The sequence below is a fragment of the Lotus japonicus genome, chromosome 1 (assembly GCF_012489685.1).
Source record: "Lotus japonicus ecotype B-129 chromosome 1, LjGifu_v1.2".
Taxonomy (NCBI): Eukaryota; Viridiplantae; Streptophyta; class Magnoliopsida; order Fabales; family Fabaceae; genus Lotus; species Lotus japonicus.
Genome location: NC_080041.1, coordinates 122,434,992 through 122,456,445, shown reverse-complemented (window position 1 = coordinate 122,456,445; position 21,454 = coordinate 122,434,992). Strand labels below are relative to the sequence as shown.

The 21,454-nt window shown below is 35.1% G+C and overlaps 2 protein-coding genes and 1 pseudogene across 2 annotated transcripts; 2 read left to right on the top strand and 1 right to left on the bottom strand.

The window, feature by feature from the left end:
* Positions 1 to 1,830: 1,830 nt before the first annotated feature.
* On the bottom strand, positions 1,831 to 2,906 carry LOC130730076 (calmodulin-like protein 3). Its single transcript, XM_057581962.1, has one exon. The coding sequence runs from the start codon at positions 2,673 to 2,675 to the stop codon at positions 2,217 to 2,219; it is 459 nt and encodes a 152-aa protein (XP_057437945.1). The 5' UTR covers positions 2,676 to 2,906; the 3' UTR covers positions 1,831 to 2,216.
* A 360-nt stretch (positions 2,907 to 3,266) lies between these two features.
* LOC130730074 (F-box protein At2g26850-like) lies at positions 3,267 to 7,338 on the top strand. The gene is made up of 5 exons (XM_057581961.1): positions 3,267 to 3,823; positions 3,901 to 3,962; positions 4,259 to 4,431; positions 5,606 to 5,680; positions 6,772 to 7,338. The coding sequence occupies exons 1-5, from the start codon at positions 3,380 to 3,382 to the stop codon at positions 6,960 to 6,962; spliced, it is 945 nt and encodes a 314-aa protein (XP_057437944.1). The 5' UTR covers positions 3,267 to 3,379; the 3' UTR covers positions 6,963 to 7,338.
* Positions 7,339 to 7,513: 175 nt separating this feature from the next.
* LOC130723079 (F-box protein At2g41170-like) lies at positions 7,514 to 13,928 on the top strand (annotated as a pseudogene).
* The last annotated feature ends 7,526 nt before the right edge of the window (positions 13,929 to 21,454 follow it).

Genomic DNA, 21,454 nt, shown 5'->3' with positions numbered 1-21,454 from the left:
AGGAATTCTAAGATAGATTCTGGCGTCAGAATTCCAGAACTCAAAACAATTATCTATGATTTGGGAAAAACGATATCTAAAATCCCAAAGGCGGTGTAAGTTAATCTGTCCCGTTAAACTACTTTTTGCTGTGATGCTCAGACGACAAAACTTCCTTCTGAAGAAAGATTGGAAATGTCGAAACAAATCTGGCAACGCGGACGGAAACTTCGTTAGAAGTCCCGAATAGAAAAAGTCTTCATTCCATCGCTCGAATCTAGGGTTTCGAAGCAAGGAAATTAGCGTCGTCGGACTTCCGAAAAGTGAATACTATCGTGCGTACAGTCCAGAGTTCCGAAATGAAACGCTGGTCGAAGGAAAAATAAAGAAAATCTTTAAATTTTCCAAGGATTCGAAATCTCACTTAAAACGTTGCTCTAAAGCGAAATTAGCCTATTCTGGACACGCTTGCCATAAGGCGGGTGTGCAGACGACTCGCTCTAATTCCTAAAATGACTACGCAACATTCCTCAAGCAATTCCTGAACTTTCTTCTTCATTAATCTTTCTCAAATATCAAACTCCTGTCACGCTTACATTGATTCTACGCGTGAGTCGGAAATTAGCTTGTTCTGAAAATCCAGGTCTTACAGCACCAAACATAGCTTTACAAAGGTATTATTGAGGTCAATTAAAAGGTGTAGTGTGGGAGAAGAGATGTTGGAAAAGATATGATAAATGATAAACAAACTTACAAGGAAAATGTTAGAAGGTGGTGGTGGCAGAAAGGAAGAAAATGAAGGTGGTGGTTAAGGAGAACGGAAAATGGAAGATGAAACAAATAAGAAAAAATAAAATAGAAAAGTAAAACCTTCGAGGCGAAAAATTCTTACTAAAAAGAGAGAGAAACCCAACTAAAACATGTAGCGAACCTCCACTGAGGTGGATGAGCCTTCATTGAGGGAAGCCTCCCTGGATAGAGCGAACAAAAATGTTGTGGCGTTGTTTTGATTACGGAGATAGTAGTCTTCATTGAGAAGGGAAGTCTACATACTCAAACAGCTTGCATCTTATTCAAACATTGAGTTATATTGTTGGACTTTCAACATAGAAATTAAACTTGAACTCGTGGTTACCCGCTCAGTCTATTCGCATTGATCAGGTTTAGAGAAAATTCGAACCTAAAGTTGAAGACGCAAAGAATGAGGCTGAGTTCGAGATTCATATATAAACGCCAAATCCATACCCACTTCCAAATTTTATTGTTTATTTGGAAATGTGTATAAGTGAAAGATTCAGATAAAATGTTGAAAAATGTAGAATTGAGTTCTTCACAATTTTTCTTAAACCGATGGAGATGAATTATTTTTATCAACGTCTTCATGGAATTCCAATTGAACCCACCCCACTCTTGGTGAGGGTTAGGGTGCTTAATCTATTTTAAGAGACTAGTTGAACTGACAGATTTGTCTGATACTTTTCTGACATACAAATTAGCGATAAATTATAACCCTCACAAATGTTTGCGGAGGTTAATAACATCTGCTAATATGCATATTTGAACGGTGTCTGGAGCAATTCGTATGTTATACATCATTACTCAACTCATCCCATATAGCTTAATGATAAAGGAATGAAATTATGAGTGCACTACGGGTAGTATTGGTATGTGCATAAGCGCCTTGTGATATAGAAACAACTAATTAACAGATCCCTCTTTTTTGAAATGGAAAAGAAAAAAATCAACAAATTGCAGATTGGAATAAAAAGGTTGTTGCATGTGGAACCGTGGAGGTGAATTTTATTCTATTGGTTATCCTTTTCCTCATCAATATTTTAGAACCTAATATTACCAAATTGAAAGCATATGATGAAAATTAATACTTAAAATGTGGATTTTTCATGGCCTTGGACCATGCGTGTGTGAAGAGAAAGGCAAAATGAGAAAGAGGCAAGTTTGTCTCTTTTCCCATCTTTTGGGACAGAGAATTAGAAAAGCAAGTTTGAATTTCACCAATATGATATATAGATTGGAAAAATATCAATTGAGGAATCAATCAAATCAACCATACAAAAAGTTGAGCAATTCCCATCAAATATATTCACCAACCAAGAAACCATTTTCCCCTTTCCATTCACACACATTAACATTCTACAAAAGGGTATCTTGTTTCTTCTTTTATGTGCAAAAATCATCTATTCATAAAAGAGAAAAAAGACTCACACCCTCTATAGCCATCAACTGAAGGAAGCTGCAGCAAACCCACCAGCTTTCATCATTTGCTTAAATTCCTTGTAGTTAACCATTCCATCACCATCCACATCCACCTTCTTGATCATATTTTTGCAATCTTCCAATGTTTTCCCATGCTTTAGGCCCAATGAAGATAACACTGCGCTCAATTCTTCACCCGAGATGAACCCATCTCCATTTTGATCGAACACGTTAAATGCCTCTTTCATGTCCTCCTCCTCATCTTTCTCATCCATTATCGTTTGGTACAACTCACCAAACTCGTCAATGTCAACGAACCCATCTCCGTTCACGTCAATTTTCTCGATCATTTGGATCAAATCTTGCTCCGAAATGCAAATTCCCAGATTCTTTAGCGAGTCGCTCAGCTCTTTCCTCGTGATTCGACCATCCCCGTTTCGATCAAACATTTGAAAAACTCGTCCAAGTTCTGCTTGATCCATCGCTCGTGGTAGTAATCGAATAAAAATTATAAGGAGGAGAATGAATATCAAGACTTGAAAATTAAGAAATTGACAACAAATGGAAAAAAAAATTGGCTGTAAAATGGAGATTAATGTATGAAGATTCAGATGGCTAGAGATAAGAATGTGGGGGAAAAACAATGTTTTAACCACAAGGTTGGGAAAGGTTATTCAATAACAAACCAAATTTTGAGCCAAAAATGTTGTTGGCAGTTGATGACACATCCTTAATTGCGTTAAGTCATAGGTTATTTTTGGCTTGTCCTTTTATAGGTTGTTTAGAAACAGTTTCGGACATAAGATACACTGATAGCCACGAAAAAATGGAAATAAAAAATATGTTTTTATTTAAAATTGTAATTTGTGCATTTTATTTCCACATGTAATTGTATGAGGATTTTTCAACCCTTTACAAATTTAAAACACATATTTGTAAATTAATCTATTTCGTTTCAATGTGTCAAAGTTGGTCATTTTGCATTATCATTTGTTGCACATTTCTGTGTACCTGAGCCTTGGTAACTCAGTCCAAGTGGGAGCATTAGGAATTCAAAACATTATGTGGCGGTTTCCACTAGGAACTCTTCTTCACAGATTCAATTTTTTGTATTCCATCACTCTCACATTTTCTTTGTCACACTTAAAGTCTGAGAAAATTGAATCAATATTCAACCTTGTCTTCCATGGAGAATACTGAAAAGCGTGGTAACATGATCTCTCTCTTGAATTTGCCTGAGTCTACTCTGGATTGCATTCTCAAACGCCTCACACCAATTGAACTCATCAAAATGTCTGAGGTATGTACTTGTTTAAGGGATGTATGTCGAAGTGATCACTTGTGGGAAAATTACATCAAGCAGAAATGGGGTAGAATCATTGGTGATGCTGCTTACAAAGAGTGGCAATGTCACATAACAACTATAAAGTCAGAAGAAACCCTCTTGAATCAACACATCAATCAGAATGGGTCACTTGGGTCCTTTTGTGGTGCTTGGCCTGTGCTATCCCTTGGCTCATATTTAGAAGATTGTAAGCATCTTCAGAGCTTCTTGTCAAATAACTCAATGATGGCTCTTTATTTGTCTCTAGAGAGTGGCAAATTCTGGTTTCCAGCTCAAGTATACAGGGTAAAAACTCTAGCTTCAACATCTAAATTCATTTTTTTGATTTTCAATGAGAAATTCTCAATACTGTTTCTCTTTAGGGAACACTTGTTCGCGACGCGTTATTTAGCTATGACTCAAAAAATGATACCTTTAAAGCAAGGTAAGGAGAAAATGTCACTCTCCAAAAATGATACCTTGCAAGCCCTTTCCATTTATCACTTTTGAAATGTTAATTTAGCTATAACATTGGTGATTTAATGGGTTAATTTGGTGAATTACTTTGAGTATGAAGAACTGGTGATCTGTGATTAAAGGTATAATACCTTAGTGCTAGTTTGGATATCCTTTTATAATTGATTTTGAATACAAAATCATCGATTTTAGTGAAAAACTTTGAGTGTGTTAGAGTTGATTCTGTAAAAAATGAAGCTAATTCAAAACGCGTTATTGTACTAGACAACGAAGCGGGGGATGGCAGCTTATGGGACACGGTATCAGCTGGGAAAATCTGAGAGCTTCCCCAGTTGAAACCCCTCCATGCGTTCGTCACGTCTCTGACTGTTTGGAAGACTTAAAGCCCGGTGATCACATTGAGATCCAATGGAAACTGAGGAGTGAAACACATTATGGTAGGTTTCTTTCTATTTTTTAATTTTTTTCATCTGAAAAAGGCTTAAATACTCTAAAGGACCCTGTAATTAGAAAGGGAATCAAACCTGCTCCCTAGAAAAAATTTGCATCAAATGTAGTCCCTAAAAAAATTTTTTTAATTCAATTAAATCCGAAGTGTGTGAATTGCTGATGTGTCAAAAAAAATTCTCACTTACCATTTCCACGTAGCTTTTAACATTTTTTTAAAACCTCATTAAATATTTTTTTATTGCAAATCAATAATAATCCCTAATATTACCATCTCAACCCCAATTAATCATCTTAGCCCCAAATAGAACCCTAGGTTTGTTGAAGAAGATAGAACACAGAGGGAGAACGAAGAAGAGAGGAGACGACTACGACGCATCGTGAGCGAGAGAGAGCCATCGAGGGAGAACGACGAAGGAGAAGATGATCCATTCACAGTCATCGAAGGTTGAAGAAGGTGATGTTAGTCGAAGGTGGATAACCAATCGTTCGTTGAAGGTGCTGTAGTCGAAGGTGCTGTATTGGCTTGCCTCATAAAATCAGGGGAATGAAAAGGGGAGTTTGTTGTAGGCTATCTCACAATGTCTAGCAATCAGATCTCCCTCCCTCTCTCTCTCTCTCTCTCTTTGTCTCTTAGGTCTCGCACCCAGATATATGTATCACAACCAGATCTCTCTCTCTCTTTGTGTCTCTCTCTGTTGGCACTACTCTGTTGGAGTGTTTCTGGAAGTGCCTTGAGGTGACGAATTAGGAGATGAACAGTGAAGAAGAAGTATTATTTAGAGTTTGAGAATTTTGGAATTGATAGAGGATTGAAGATGAACGCAACTTACGCAAGGAAGTATTATTTAGAGTTTGACAATTTTGCAATTGAAGTATTATTTAAGCAGGTTTTTAAAAAAATGATAAAAGCACGTGGAAATGGTAAGTGGGAAATTTTTTAACACATCAGCAATTGACACACTTCGGATTTAATTGGATTAAAAAAACTTTTTTAGGAATTACATTTGATGCAAAAATATTTTAGGGACCGGGTTTGATTCCCTTTCTAATTACAGGGACCTTTAGAGTATTTAAGCCTCTGAAAAATAAATAATTGAGTGTTTAGTTAAGGTTTATCAATTATCATAGGTAATTGTAAGGACTAATGAATGGACTTTGCAGATTGGTGGTACGCTGTTATTGGTCACCTGGACTCATGTAATAAGAACGAGAATTACTGTCTCTGTTGTAATTCAGGTGAGAAATCATTTTGCATCAAAATATTACATTCAGACTTATAATAAGAATGTCCTATGTTTTATCAAACTCGTGTATATCACATTCACATTCAACATATGAGAAACTTTTATTCTGTCATTTTTCAGAATTGATAGAGATCATGTCAGTGTGCATTGAAGTAAAAAGGACTTGATGCAATTTGTGCTGTTGTGCTAAGAGTTTCTAGAGCTCCTTAATAATAATGTTATCATTAAGGGAAAAGCCTAATGAACATGGAAAAGCTCAGCAAAATTCATAAAAAAAACAATGCATGCGCTTTTAAGAGTAATGATAGTTCAACATTAAGGGATTTCACGTAGGCTTCTGGCCCGGGTTCGATCCCCTCTGAGGTAAAAAATAATATCTTTGTGGTCAGGGACATCACTACCGTATCCCGAGCTAGATTAGTCATGTGGTGCCCCTTTTCCCGTAGAGACTGGTGACCAAATGACAAAAAAAAACATTAAAAATAACGCAAAATTCAATAGACATTTCATTTTTCTCTCTACCACTCTTTTCTTACGTATAACACATTAATTACTTCTCTCTTATCTTTCTTTCTTATTTTGAGTGCATGCTAAATGTCTACACTATGAAGATATCTACAAAACATTTTCCTACTTTTAAATAGTTGATTTTTATAAGAAGAAAAAGCAATATGTGACATATGTGACCGTTGGCACTATTACAATTAAGGCTGAACTTTTTTCCTCAAAACTAATTCTAAAATACAAAAACTACTCATAGAAGTTTCTTTTTAAAATTTATTATGAGTTTAGAATCAGTTATAAAAAAAAATTCAAACATATATCAGTGAACTCTTGAACAACTAAATCGAGATCGTCTGTCATTTTTTAGTTTCATTTTTTCTGTTCAATTCTTATCCCATCAATTATATGATGATACATCATTTAAAATTTTGCAGACCTTTTAAAGTTGTTATCTTGACAAGAAAAATTTTAAATGACATGTCAACTGTTTAGACTAGAATAGAGAGGAAAAAAAATTGACAATTTGGATCCTGGGTGTATATATAGCTATATGCTTTTAATTTTCTTTCCTGATTACAGAGACGCTGGTCGTAGAGTTCAGGCAATACCCTCATGGTGCAAGCATGAGACAAGCAAAGCTACCCAGACATAATAATGGGGAACAAGGAGGCAATCAGATCGGATTCTATGGAGGAATTAGAAAACTTCACAGTGAAGAGGAGATTGAAAAATGGAAGGTTTTGTTACCTTATGATCGTCGCTATATGTAGCTTGGTCACAATCATCACAAGCCAACTAATCTTTGGAACTAAATACATTTACTATTTTAAGAAACTTCAAATTCACAACAATCTCTCTTAATAAATGATTTTTCCGATCTTCAATCTTTTGACTTCACCTTTATAAGAGCATCTACATCCATCATACTCACTAAAATATCTACACATCATTTTTTCAATTTCCCATAATGTCACATCATCTACCCCATTTTACTAACTTTTTACTCCAACCCAACAACTCTTAAAAGTTTCTATAGTGGATCCCACCATCAACATCACATTTGTATATTTTATTATTTATCTCCATTTTAATTAATTGTAAGTGTTTGTAATAAATACAAGCTCACATTTCAAGTCTAGTGTGAAGTATCTATTCCCACATACTCATCTTTGCCATGTTGGAATTAAATATGTACTCCAATGGTAATAGATACTCATATGAGTATTTATTTAACATTAGATACTACCATTGGAGATGCTCTAAGAATTTAGTTTGCATATCTCTAGACCAACACCTTATTGGTTGAGTTATATATTAAAGATAATGTATGAAAGTAATACATTAATTAGTAGTAATTGATTAAAATTGTGGTCAGTGGTGGTAGGTAAATAAAATAGTAAGGTTGTCCATCGGTCAGACTTGGGTGAAAAACATCAAAAGATCAGACCCGCCAATGACCAATTAGCGGCTACGGGTTGTTAGAGTTCGGTTTGCACGGGTCGTAGTTTTGTCAGGTAGGTTCATATGGGTTGTTAATTAAGAAAAAAATAAAAAAAAAAAAGATGACACTATGAAGTTGGATCCGCCTTGGTGGTGCATGATCCACGTTTTTAGGATTTGATTTCTTGGATGACAATTTTGTTAGGTGAATCGAATTTCGATTTGGTAGAAATTCTTTGTACAGTCCTATTAAATAGTGGGTGTGAGTATTATAGAAAAAAAATACACAGTGGGTGTGACAAAATGCTTACGGTATTAAATAAGGGTATGGTAACTGTGGAGTCCTAGACGAAACATCCTGGTACAATTTCCACTCGGTACTCAATTGGAGAAGATTGAACATTCACGTTCGCTTCCATGGGGAACACTGAAAAACGTGGTAACATGATCTCTCTCTTGAATTTGCCTGAACCCATTCTGGATTGCATCCTCAAACGCCTCTCACCAACCGAACTCATCAAAATGTCAGTGGTGTGCACTTGTTTAAAGGATGCATGTCGAAGTGATCATTTATGGCAAAACCTCTTCCAACAAAAATGGGGTACAATCATTGGTGATTTTGCTTTCAAGGAATGGCAATGGCACATTGCAAAATTCAAGTCAGAAGAAGAAAACCTCTTCAATCAAAACATAAATCAAAATGGGTCACTTGGGTCTTTGTCTTTCTGTGGTGGCGCTTGGCCTAAATTATGCCTTAACTCATATTTGGAAGATTGTAGCCATCTTCAGAGCTTCTTGTCAAATAAATTCATGATTGCTCTTTATTTGGAGACTGGCAAGTTCCGGTTTCCAGCTCAAGTATACAGGGTAAACCCTTCAAGCCTTCAACTCTCTAGTTTAATTTTTATGGTTTCATTATGAAATTCTCAATGCTATTTTTCTTCAGGGCACACTTGTTTCTGATTGCATATTTAGCTATGACTCCAAAAGTGATACCTTTGTAGCAAGGTAAAAAATGTCATCATATAATATTATTAACATTTTTCAGTTTTAGATTTTGAAATGTTAACTTAATTATAACATTAGTGATTTCATGGGTTAATTTGGTGAATATGAATTAGTTTGAGTATGATACAATTGGTGGTTTGTAACTAGATGTATATCTCAGAGAATGTTTGGAAATCCTTTATTCTGAAGCTAAAATCGGTTCTGTCGTGAGAAGCTTCTCTGGGTAGCTTCTTGGTGACAGGATTGGTTTTGTGAAAAGAAAAATAATTTAAACATATTATTACATTAGGGAACGAGGCGGGGGATGGCTGATTATGGGGCGTAATATCGGCTGGGAAAAGCTGAGACGTTCCTCGGTTGAAACCCCTCCATGTGTTCGTTACGTCTCTGATTGTTTGGAAGACTTAAAGCCCGGTGATCATATTGAGATCCAATGCAAGCTAATGGTTGAAACTCATTATGGTAGGTTTCTATTTTCTAAATTGAACTTATTCTATAAAATTTTAAGATGAAAACAACCATTCAATTGGTAGCTGATGTATCAATTTTTGTTTGCATTGCGTGTTAACTTTTCTAATCAGTGACAATTGGTAGCTTTACCTAAAAAAATTCATCTGCAAATGAACAATTAAGGTTTATTAATTATCACTCAGGTATTGCAATGAATGGTTTGCAGATTGGTGGTATGCTGTTATTGGTCACTTGGACTCATCACTCATGTAATGAGAATGAGCACTGTAGCTGTGGTGATTCAGGTGATAAATCATTTTGCATAATTGAATTCTCTTTGTATCAGTCATATTGTTATGTTTAGCTGATTATTTGATTTGATTATCCCAACAAATGAGTGTTGGTAGCCCTCCTCTAAGTTAAATGATCCTCCTGTCACACAAAATGATAATGATACAAGCCTAGACCTCCGTTACTTAGCTAACTAGTATTTTTGGAGAGTAAGAGTCTTTTCACATAGACATTGTGTTCCATTCAACGTAAACAACACATTTTTGCTCCATTCATGTTTAGTGCCTAGAATGCGAGATCTCACTTTCTGAATTCTGATGCCAAATTAAATGACGTTTTGGATTCTTGAAAGTTCAAACACCCACTAAACATTTTTTTCCTTTTTACCAACAAAGAAAATTTTATTCAATGGAGTATAATGGCTTCCAGCTTCTCCAACCCTTACACATAAATCTGAGTTACTTCAGGTGAAATTAAAGGTTAAAGTTTCAAGAAAAACAATCAAAAGTCTTTTCTCAAATATTAGCTAATAAGAAATCCCATTTTTGGTTAAAGTCCATAAAGAAGCTACCACATGAGCAGCCTAGAAAGCTGGCAGAGGGTGTCACTAACATTGTAGACCAAACTGATCAACATGAGCTACACAGACGAAAATCCAGTGCCTCCTCTGTTGAAATTTCCTCGAAAAGAAGATCTTCCTCCTCTGCTGAAACCTCTACCTTAGCCAGGATTTTAAAAAGTCTGACAATTGCTTTAATTAGTATCATTTCTCTTGTATTGAGACTGAGCCAGATTAGCTTGACCAGCCTGAGTTTTATGCTTCTCGAGCCTTCCTTCCTTGAGCCATTAACAAGGCTTCGATTTTATCAACAGTGTGAGAATCATTTGTGAGAAATAGAATTAAGGCAGGCCTCATACTCATCTCCCAAACCATTGATAATAGCTTCAATGTGATCTCCAACTGAAATAGGTTTGCCATCCTCATCAAGTGGAAGAAAGGAGCCAGGAAAGTAGTAACTGATCTTGCTGCTTCCAATGAGCAAGTTCTGGATCAACATCGTCTTGAAAATCACCATCGCTTCTTGTTCACTATATCTGACTGGAGCACCTTGTTCGATGATGAATTTGTGAAGCTTGTATCCTCTGATTGTTGGAAGAGCTTGATGCTTCATGGAAGATAACTTGAGTCTGTTAGCTTGAATGAGCTAAGGTTAGAGAAAGTAAGGATGGTGGCAGAAGCCATGGTGAGGATTTGGCTTTGATACCATGAAAGGTATTAGGAACCTTTGATCATTGTAGAACTGAGTAGGATTTATTAGAATTTGGGAGGTCTAACTCTACCTCAAAAGCTAGCTCGGAGGTGAGGACTGTCTTCCCATATATAAGGGCTATCTTGGCCGTATCTCTAGTCATGTGAGACTTATCAACAATATTGAATGCAAGCTTCAGCTTTATATAACAGTACAATCACATCTAACATGTTGGTTAGCCACTGATATAATCATAACCAACTAACTGAGTTGGTTATTGCTAACTAATCACTCATCCTATCATAACTTCTAATTCTTTTTTAATTGTTCAAATATCTCAGTCCATTCATAATAATGCTTTGATAGAAAAAATTACAAACGTCTGCACATGATTTTTGTTCTTTCTTTTATGCTGGTTCTTTTAAAAATGAGTGAATGTTCACTTGGTCTCTGAATGATTTTGCCGCCGGCAAGTTAGTCCTTGGAAGAAGGAAAAAGTTGAAGTTCACCCTGACAAGTTAGTCCCTAAAAAGGAAGCGAGCTTACTTCAAGACTCAAGTTGACTATTCACTCTGCATAGGGATTGAGATCCTCTCCCATTTTTCTATCTCAATTCCGATGGCACCAGTTAAAAGTTGACACATTTTTAAGATTTTCCACATCTTCTAGCGCTGTTATCTTAGCCAGCACATTTTTAAAACATGTGTTGTTGGGATTGCCTCATTATCTTATCACTTATTTGAATTTGATTTAAGGGGATTGTGATATGGGTGTAGATGACTAGATGGATTGTATCTTATCTAATGGGTTTAGATAAGACTCAATCTTATCTTATCTTATGGGTTTAGATAAGATTATATCTTATCGGTTAAGATTATCTTATATTGTAATACTAGAGTTAGTAGTGTCCTATAAATAGATAAGGCCCCTAACCCTAAAATGTGTGCTAGTGTGCGCCAGGTGTGTGCGGAGTGCGCCGCAATTGGGCGGTGTGCAAGTGCGCCGCAACATGGCGGTGTGCGAGGGTACACAACAATTGAGCAGTTGAGAGAAACTGCTATTGCAGATGTGTGAGACAATTAGGCAGTTGAGAGAAATTGCTATGTAAACGATTATTAAGAATCAATAGAGGGGGCTATAGCTACTCTATAGCCGCAAAGGTAGGCTTAATTGGCCGAACTGCGTGAACAAAGATTCTGTGTGGTTTATTCTTGCTTTCTCGCTCTATCGTACTGTCTGAATCAAGTTGTGCCTTTCTTTCCTCAACAATTGGTATCAGAGCGCTTGGTTCGCGGGACCGAGGCTGGTGTGCCGAAAGTATCCATTGACGGTGTAGTCAGGTGGAGTGTTCCGTTTCTCACGGTGGAGCGAACGGCGGTGCAAGGTTGGATATCTTCCGCTACGGATAAAGGCCATGAGGATTGTAGAAGTTAGCGAGAGGAGAAACTGACGGATCTAACAGACACGGGACATGGTGTTGAGCAAGGTGGAGTTCGAGTGTCAGAGTGCAGCGATCATGTTGACCAAGCCAGTCACCACCAATCCCAAAAAAATCAAGATTCAAGAAACTGAAGCAACAAATCATCACAAGGGAGTTTGGAATTCGCCAAGGTGGAGATTGTTGAGAATTGACTCATTAGTAAAATCTTGGGGCCGCAGATTTTATTTTGAGGCCTAATATTCAGTTTATTAGGATTTGATTTAATGGAGAACACAGTCCCGGAAATCAGGATTCATAAGCTAAGCAATTGATCTTCACGAGGGTTCGAGAATTCGCCAAGGTGGAGATTGTTGGGATTGGCTCATTATCTTATCAGTTATTTGAATTTGATTTAAGGGGATTGTGATATGGGTGTAGATGACTAGATGGATTGTATCTTATCTAATGGGTTTAGATAAGACTCAATCTTATCTTATCTTATGGGTTTAGATAAGATTATATCTTATCGGTTAAGATTATCTTATATTGTAATACTAGAGTTAGTAGTATCCTATAAATAGATAAGGCCCCTAACCCTAAAAGGTGTGCTAGTGTGCGCCAGGTAGGGGTGTTCATAACCGAACCAATCCAAACAAAACCGACAAACCGATCCAAAAAAACCGAAATCCAATCAAACCGAAAACCGAACGGACTGAAAATTGAAAAAACCGAAATTATTTATTGGATCGGATCGGATTTCGGATTTGATTTCCAAAACCGAACCAATCCAATCCAAACCGAACATTCACAAATATGTATACTTTTAGTTATACATATATCATTCCATTTACACTTACATAGTACATATTTATTGTATATATATTGATTATATCACACATGCATCAAAGTTTACTATATACATGCATCAAAGTAAACAATTATAATCATAATTTTAAAATATGTTGACTATGTTATAATTTATGAATGTTATATTAATGTTATAAATTATGTATCATTTTATTTATCATATATTATATATTTTTAAAATTTATACAACACAATTTCAAAGTATAAAAAAGTGAAACAAAAACCGAACAATCCAATCCAATCCAAACCGCTATAGATTGGATCGGATTGGTTCGGATTTGAATTTAGTAAAAAATCCATTGGATGACAAAATCATAAAACCGATGAGATCGGATCGGATGATTTTTCTCCTCAAAACCGATCCAATCCAATCCGCGAACACCCCTAGCGCCAGGTGTGTGCGGAGTGCGCCGCAATTGGGCGGTGTGCAAGTGCGCCGCAACATGGCGGTGTGCGAGGGTACACGACAATTGGGCAGTTGAGAGAAACTGCTATTGCAGATGTGTGAGACAATTAGGCAGTTGAGAGAAATTGCTATTGTAAACACAATTGATTATTGATAATCAATAAAGGGGGCTATAGCTACTCTATAGCCGCAGAGGTAGGCTTAATTGGCCGAACTGCGTGAACAAAGATTCTGTGTGGTTTATTCGTGCTTTCTCGCTCTATCGTACTGTCTGAATCAAGTTGTGCCTTTTTTTCCTCAACATGTGTTAATTTTGAATTGACGAGACAAGAATAGTGGCAGAAAAGAGTGAGTGAGACAATTTGGATCCATGGCATATATAGTTGTATGTTTTTGATTTTCTTTCCTGATTACATTACAGAGACACTGGTCTTAGAGTTCAGGCAATATCCTCCCGGGAACAGCAAGAGACGAGCAAAGATACCGAGACATAAGAATGGGAGAGATGAAGACCAAGATATCGGATTCTTTGGAGGAATTAGAAAGCTTCGGAGTGAAGATGAAAATTGAAAAATGGAAGGAGAATTTGGGCCTCATGATCTAGCTTTGTTCACAAACCAAAACTTTGCATTTCAATATATTTTATTATCGGTAATGATTGTTAAATTTTTATAAACAAAACGCTTGAAATGAATTATGGACTCAGAATACCAATCCAATCATGTATGGTTACTCCTTTATGGCTTTATGTGATTTTCTCCACCACTTAGCTGTTCTTGTATTTTGTCTGAGAATGCTTTATAATGCGTATTATTACTGTTTTATTTTTCCTTGAACAGTCTTATGAAACAACATATTAGCAACTCTTGGTATAAAAGTTGTCTCGGGGCATATTTTGATACATGGAAGATTTTTACTTTGGCAAGAGAACTGATTTTGAAAAAAACTATTTCTAATAGTTTTTGTGGGAGTAGAATTGATTCCGGATGTTGTGAATTCAAACATGCTATTAGTGTATTGTGCCCACATGTGAGAAGTTTAGTAATATATATGTGAGACGAGCAAAGTCTTAACCATACAATATATAGAGGGTTAAATTAAAGAGGGTAAGTGAATGAGAATAGACACCGAAGGTAAGCAGACCCTATTTTCTGTTGTCAAGCTGTACTTACTATGTAGGAAAACAGCTAAGTTCATTTTCATTCAGCTAGGAAAACACTTAATATATGATGCCTAGCATACTTTTTTTAGTGTCCTTTTCTGTAAAAATTAATATATTTTCTAAAGTTGAAATTTGAATTATATTGACGTTTGATTTAATTTGTATGAACTGTCCATTAATTTTTTTACACAAATATAAGGATTGGAAGCATAGTTATAAAACTCGGACCGACCAGGTCAACCGATTCGACTGTGAACCGGCGGCTTAGCCAGTTCGAGTTGACAATCGGATCGGCCATGCATTTAAATTGAAATGAACCGGCCGGTTTAGGTGAAAAACCGGTGGCTCGGCCGTTTTTTTTTTGAATTAGCGAGTCACCTATTTTGTTTTTTTGTTTTTGTCAAACCTATTTTGTGTTTTTTAATTTTTTGTATGATATGTTGATAATGGGTTGTACATGGTAGCCCATTTTGGAGTTGTGCAATATTTGGGCCTTTCAAATTGTTGTAGAGTAGTAGTATACCATTATTGACCATTTTTTATTGTATGCCCTATTTTATAATTTTTAATATACACTGAATCAAGCATTCGAACCAGTGACTTTGGAAACCTCCACCATCTCTCCTGCTTCTGCTGAATCATGATAGAAGATATGGATGATGATTCCTTGCTGCCAAGTGTTTCCCTGGGGACAATCTGTTCCACCTCCATGGCTCAAGTTGGACTTCTCAAGGGTTTCTAAATCTTTCTTCCCTTTACTCTGGTCAACAGATGCTCCTCTCTGTTTTCCGTGTTGTTTCTAGTGGCATCCTTGTGGTCCTCATAGTCTGTGCCTTTATGGCTTTAGTCTTCTGCTAGGTGGAATTTATTCCCTTAGCCAGCTATGCTAGCTTTGTTTCTATCGTTGTATCTTTTAGCTATGCGAATGTTAGCTGTTTTAAGGGCCTTTATCCCTTCGTTTCTTCTGGGCTTGACCCGTTATGATTGAAACCATCTCACTTTGACAAAAAAAAAACCAGTGACTTAGTGGTCAGACAAGTGACCCATTGACCCAATGAGATTCTCGTACACACTGGGTCCTGGTTAAAAGCCAAGATTAAGTGATTCTCATACACATTGTTTGAATAGCAATCTCACCCAATGCTTTGCTTGGAGGTTATTTGATGATACTATTAGCTAGCTAGATTCTGTCAAAGGTTGTACTAATTTCTCTGGTGTTATTTTTTTTGCTCTGTTTTGCTTTCTTTTTCTTTTTCTTTTCTCTTCCCTCTCTTGTATTAAGGTTTGGGGCACCCCTTGTGCCCCTTTTAATGCAATTCTTTGGTTTATCCAAAAAAAAAGGTGACTCATTGACCCAGTGCCCTAACCGAGTCGATGGAAGTGTTTGGAGTATTCTACGCTAATCCTATTCTATCCTATCATATACGTAATGTATACTATTCTCGAAACAAAAAAGTAGCAATTCCGACAAGTGTCACATCCTCATGCAATGCATTTTTTTGGTTTTTTTTCTCTCTCATACTATTATTAGTAAGTTGATGATGTCATATTTATATTTTATGATTTTTCAGTAATTTAAATATTAAATAATTGCATATTTTTTAAAATGAATAAGGTATTAATATTACATTTAATGGTTATTATTAAGATTAGAATAATTAACCAAAGTCAATTGTGAATAATTTATGACATTTAATTGTTATTATTGATATTAGACTAATTAACAAAAGTCAATTGTGTATTTTCTACTATTAAACATTTTTGACATTTATACTATAGGATTTTATATCAAAATAGTTTAAGAAAAGATGTATGCTGATTTTATATCAAAATACTATATTTATTTTTATATTAAAAAATAAAATATAACCATTGGATATAAAGGTATTAAACGTAGCTAGGATTAGAAAAAAAAATCAATGTATGATTTGGATTAGAAACAGAAGACAAATGTGGTATGCCTTTTTTTTTGGATATCAAGATAAGAAAATTAATTTTTTAATGATTAATGAAACAAAAGACAAATGTGACTATGATATCTCTTTAAAAAATATGACATTTAATGATTATTTTTGAGATTAGAATAATTAACAAAAGTCAATTGTGAATTGTTTATCGTATTTAATTAATGGTTATTATTGATATAATATTAATTAAAAAAAGTAAATTGTGTTTTTTTACTATTAAACATATTTTTTCATTTTTTCAGGGAGATAAAATTCAAGCTTTCGTTGACAATAGTATGAAATACTTTTACAAAGATCTGCAAGAAGAGAATGTTTATCAATTTCAAAATTCTGGCATAGGTGCAAATACTGGCCAATATAGGGCTACAAAGCATAATTATAAACTCAATTTTAAAAAGACTATTGTCGTAAACGTAATTCAATCTCAGTTATTCCTGGAAATAGCTTCCAATTTGTCACTGTACCTGATTCTAATTACCTAATAGGTTTGTCTACTTACTTAATTGTTTTTTTTTTTTGAAAAGATTGTTTACTTTTATTGCTATCACTTTAATTTGGAGCTTGAATTTTTTTTTTGTTTATATAGTTTTTTTTTGGTACAGCGGAAAATAGAAACTGTATTTTTAGAGTTAATTATAAACTAATACCAAAAAAAAAAGTTTTCTTTCTTTCAAAAAAAAAGTTTGATAGAATAACGTTTTTATGGTTTTAAAAAAAAGGATAACGTTTAAAAAATGAATGTGTTAGGAAATGAAGTGTAAAAGTAAGTTTTAAAAACATGAATGTTATTTAAATAGAATAAACTGAAATCACTTTTAGGATAAAATTACTAAACTATATTTAATTAAAATGCCTTTAAAAAGTTGTACTGAAGGATAATATGGGTAAAAAAAGTATTTTCCACACTAAACTGAAGTTTTGAAAAACAAAAAACGTAACATTTAATTTTGTAACTTCAACAAAACTTGGGTTAGCATAGTCATTCGAACCCAAGTTAAAACTGGAATTTCAATACCCAAACAAAACTAGTACTATACTGACTCCAATAAAACATTAACCCAAGTAAATTTGACCGAAACTATACGTGGTGAAAGAGTGTTGAAAAAGAGAGTTTGAAAGAGAGATGGTTAGTATAGCACTCTCTTGGTAAGTGTGCATTGTCATTAATCCTCGTATGATAACTATGTAACTGTGGGAGCACTAGGAAGACCAAAACACTGGTGCGGTTTCCACTCATAACTCTTCGAATATCTATACATTCGCTTTCGTCTTTATAATCCCACATGAATCAGAATGGTTCAGTTGGGTCTTTCTATGGTGCTTGGCCTGTGCTATGCATTGGTTCATATTTGGAATGTTGTAACCATGTTCAGAGCTTCTTGTCAAATAACTCCATGATGGGTCTCTATTTGTCTCTAGAGAGTGGCAACTTCTGGTTTCCAGCTCAAGTATACTGGGTAAAACTAAAAAATATGCTTCATTTATTTAATTCCAGTTTCAGGGTTTTCATTATGAAATTATCAATGCTGTTTTTCTTCAGGGAACGATCGTTCGCGACGCCTTATTTAGCTATGACCCCGTTGATGATACCTTTATGTCAAGGTAAGGGAAGAATGGCACACTTCAAAAAATGACACATTTTTATAAACCCTTTTCAGTTTTCACTTTTGAAATGTTGTCAACATTAATGATTATATTTAATGGGATTATTTGGGGAATTGGTTTGAGTATTATACGATTGGCGGTTTGTGACTAAATTTAATTTATAGATTAGTGCATGTTTACAAATCCTTTATTCTGAAGCTAAACTCAATTCTGGCACGAGAAACTTCTTGGTGACAGAATTGATTTAGTGAAAAATAAATACTAATTCAAATGTGCTATACTAGGTCACGAAGTGGGGGATGGCAGCTTCTGGGGCACAGTATCCGCTGGGAAAAGCTGAGACTTTCCCCAGTTGAAGCCCCTCCGTGTGTTCGTTATGTCTCTGATTGTTTGGAAGACTTAAAAGCCTGATGATCATGTTTGAGATTCGACGTAAAAAAAAAGAGTGAAACTCATTATGGTAGGTTTCTACATTCTAATTGAACTTATTCTATAAAATTTTAATTTACGATGAAAACAACCATTGGATTGGATCAGATTTATGTAGGATTCAATTATCAGTTTCTGTCTGCATTGCATGTTAGTAACTTTTCTAGTCAGTGGTATGGTTGATAGCTTTTCCTTAATTATCATCTGCAAAATGAATACCTGAGTAATGCATTATTAAGGTTTATCAATTATTACTAAGGAATCGTAATGAATGGTTTGCAGATTGGTGTTATGCTATTATTGGTCACTTGGATTCATGGAGAATGGGGTTTACTGTAGTTGCCGTGATTCAGGTGAGAAATCATTTTGCAAGAATTGAATTGTCTCGTATCAATCAAATTGTTATGTTTAGTTGATTATTTGATTTGATTATCGTAGATATTAGTGTTGGTAGCACTTATCTATTTAAATAAGCCACTACAAGAAAACGGAGGTTTAGCGGCAGCCGACTAGCGGCGGTTACCGTCAACCGCCGCTAAACCATAAACTGCCGTCGGTTAAAACGGGCGCCGCTAAGGAAAAAATAATTTTTTGGCGGTTTTTTGTGTTTAGCGTCGGTTAGAACCGCCACTTTATTTACAATATATTAAAAATTAAATTAATTTTACGATTAGCGTCGGTTAAGGCCGACGTTAAAATCATAAATTTTTAAAAATATACTAATGTCGGTTGGAAACGACGTTAAATCTCATATATATTCTCATTCCCAACTCGATTCACCACTCCACTCGATCTTTCTTCTCTCTTCGATTCTCCTCTCTGTCACCGACGCTCTCCTCCACTGTTGGCCTCCTCCACCGTGCCGCTCTTCTCCACCGTCGCCCTCCTCCACCGCCGCTCTCCTCCACCACGTCGCTCTCCTCCACCCGATTAAAATCCTCATATAATTAATGATACTCATGCTCTAGTCCTTTTTTTTTATTACAAGAGGAAATGTTCATGCTCTAGTCCTCTAGTCCATAGTCAGCAAATTCTTTAATAAGATCAAGATAGACCGCAGAACTTGATTGAGCTACTTCAAGAGATTGTACAAGTAGTTCATGCTTCCTCTTCGCATTGCTCCTTGGCTTCTAGAAGGAGGCTAAGAAGACTGAGACAGAGCCGGTGGATTGGATTGCGAAGGCTGACTAAGAGTTGACTGAAAACTTCGGCTGGAAGGAGACAAAGATTGTGCGGAGAGAGGGGAACTCGAAGGCGATTTCCAGGTTGACTTAATAATCTCAAGGAATCCACAATCATCATCTTTCTGCCCATATACACATGAACTTAAAATTCTCACCATAAAACAACAACACCAATATTTTATTTTATGTACAAAGGCGGTGTGGCAAAAGCCACTTCTACATGGATAGTGCTTGAGTTCATCCTCAAATGAGTAGAATTTACAATCACTAATGTTATTTTCCAGTCAAATAATAAATGTTAAGATATAACATTTAAAATAAAAGTGTTCAAAAATTATTTCAAGCCTTATAAGAACCAAGGAATTTGTAATATGGACGAGTCACGTTAGAGTCTTTTGTTGTTACCTTCATAATTAGATGCCCATTCCCGCAGGAACATGTAAGCTCAATGATTATGAAGTTTAATTTACAATTGATTAAACTTTAATTCTCTCATACATTTTATGAAAAAATATGAGAAAATAAATAATTTATGAAAAAATAATGAGCAGATAAAAACTTATTAATCTAGCAATTAACAATGTAACCAAAATCCAACTTACAACTTGTTTTCAAAACTTATTAATCTATTCATAAAATATAACTATAAATAATCATCATTCAGATTTTGCATTATGATTAACACATGGTCATTTTGCAGTAGAATTAAATTCATTCTTCTGTACAAATAACTACACAAACGCATGGTCATTAAGTTTGGACTCTTAAGTCATAGCTTCCACATATAAAGATGTTCAACCACTGCTGCACCCAAGCATATGTGTTCATTTTCTCCAACTCCAGCAACGGAAGATACATTGATGAAATGTTGTTAGAGTTATTGGAAAAGAAAAACACTTTTCCCAACAAAAACAGAAGAAAAGCTTTCACATAGGCATCGTAGGAAACAACACCTTCAGGTACCTTCTCAAATTTTTCCTTCAACTTAGCTAGAGAAATGCTACTGGATTTTTGGCTCACTCTCTTGTCTAACAATTTCTTACCTTAAAATTTGTTAGTTATTCCTAAATGTTGTGAATTTTTTTAAGCATATCATCTTTACCGCCCTCCTTTTCGGAGACCTACAATTGTCACAAGCATATAAAAAATCAAGCAATGAATTGTTTTGTTAATTTTTAATTGAATGAAGCAAAAATAAGAAATACTTGCGTGCCATCAATTGGAAGTCCTGTTATATGCAAAAATCTTTCAAACTAAAATCAACATATTGTTTGCCAAACTTAAAGCAATGGTTATTTGGTACATAGCACTCAACTAATGCATTGATTAAAGACCGATTTTGTCTAATATTAATATCCAAGAAATCTAAGAAATATTTAAAGCAAGTCTTTTCAACTACTTTCTTAACACTATCATTCAAATTCCAGTCTTTGAATAAATTTAAATGCATTTTTGTTGCCATTGGTACCTGCACGAGCAACAATACAAAGTGACAATTCAGTTTAAAAGTTCTTAAAAAATCACAGTAGTATTTGGATGCTTAAAAGGGATTAAACTGCTGTAATTTTTTAGCACCTAAATATTGCTGTGAATTTTGAAGTACTTTTCTCAACTAAATTGTTAGTTTGTATTGTTGCTCATGCAGCCATGCAGGTACCAATGACAACAAAAATGCATTTAAATTTGTTCAAGGACTGAAATTTGAATGATAGTGTCAAGAAAATATTTGAAAAGACTTGCTTTAAATATTTCTTAGATCTCTCGGATATTAATATTAGACAAA

Coding starts and splice junctions, on each gene's coding strand:
- LOC130730076 (XM_057581962.1), bottom strand. CDS start 2,675: ATGGATCAAGCAGAACTTGGACGAGTTTTTCAAATGTTTGATCGAAAC.
- LOC130730074 (XM_057581961.1), top strand. CDS start 3,380: ATGGAGAATACTGAAAAGCGTGGTAACATGATCTCTCTCTTGAATTTG. Junction 3,824..3,900: donor TTCCAGCTCAAGTATACAGG/GTAAAAACTCTA, acceptor GTTTCTCTTTAG/GGAACACTTGTTCGCGACGC. Junction 3,963..4,258: donor AATGATACCTTTAAAGCAAG/GTAAGGAGAAAA, acceptor TTATTGTACTAG/ACAACGAAGCGGGGGATGGC.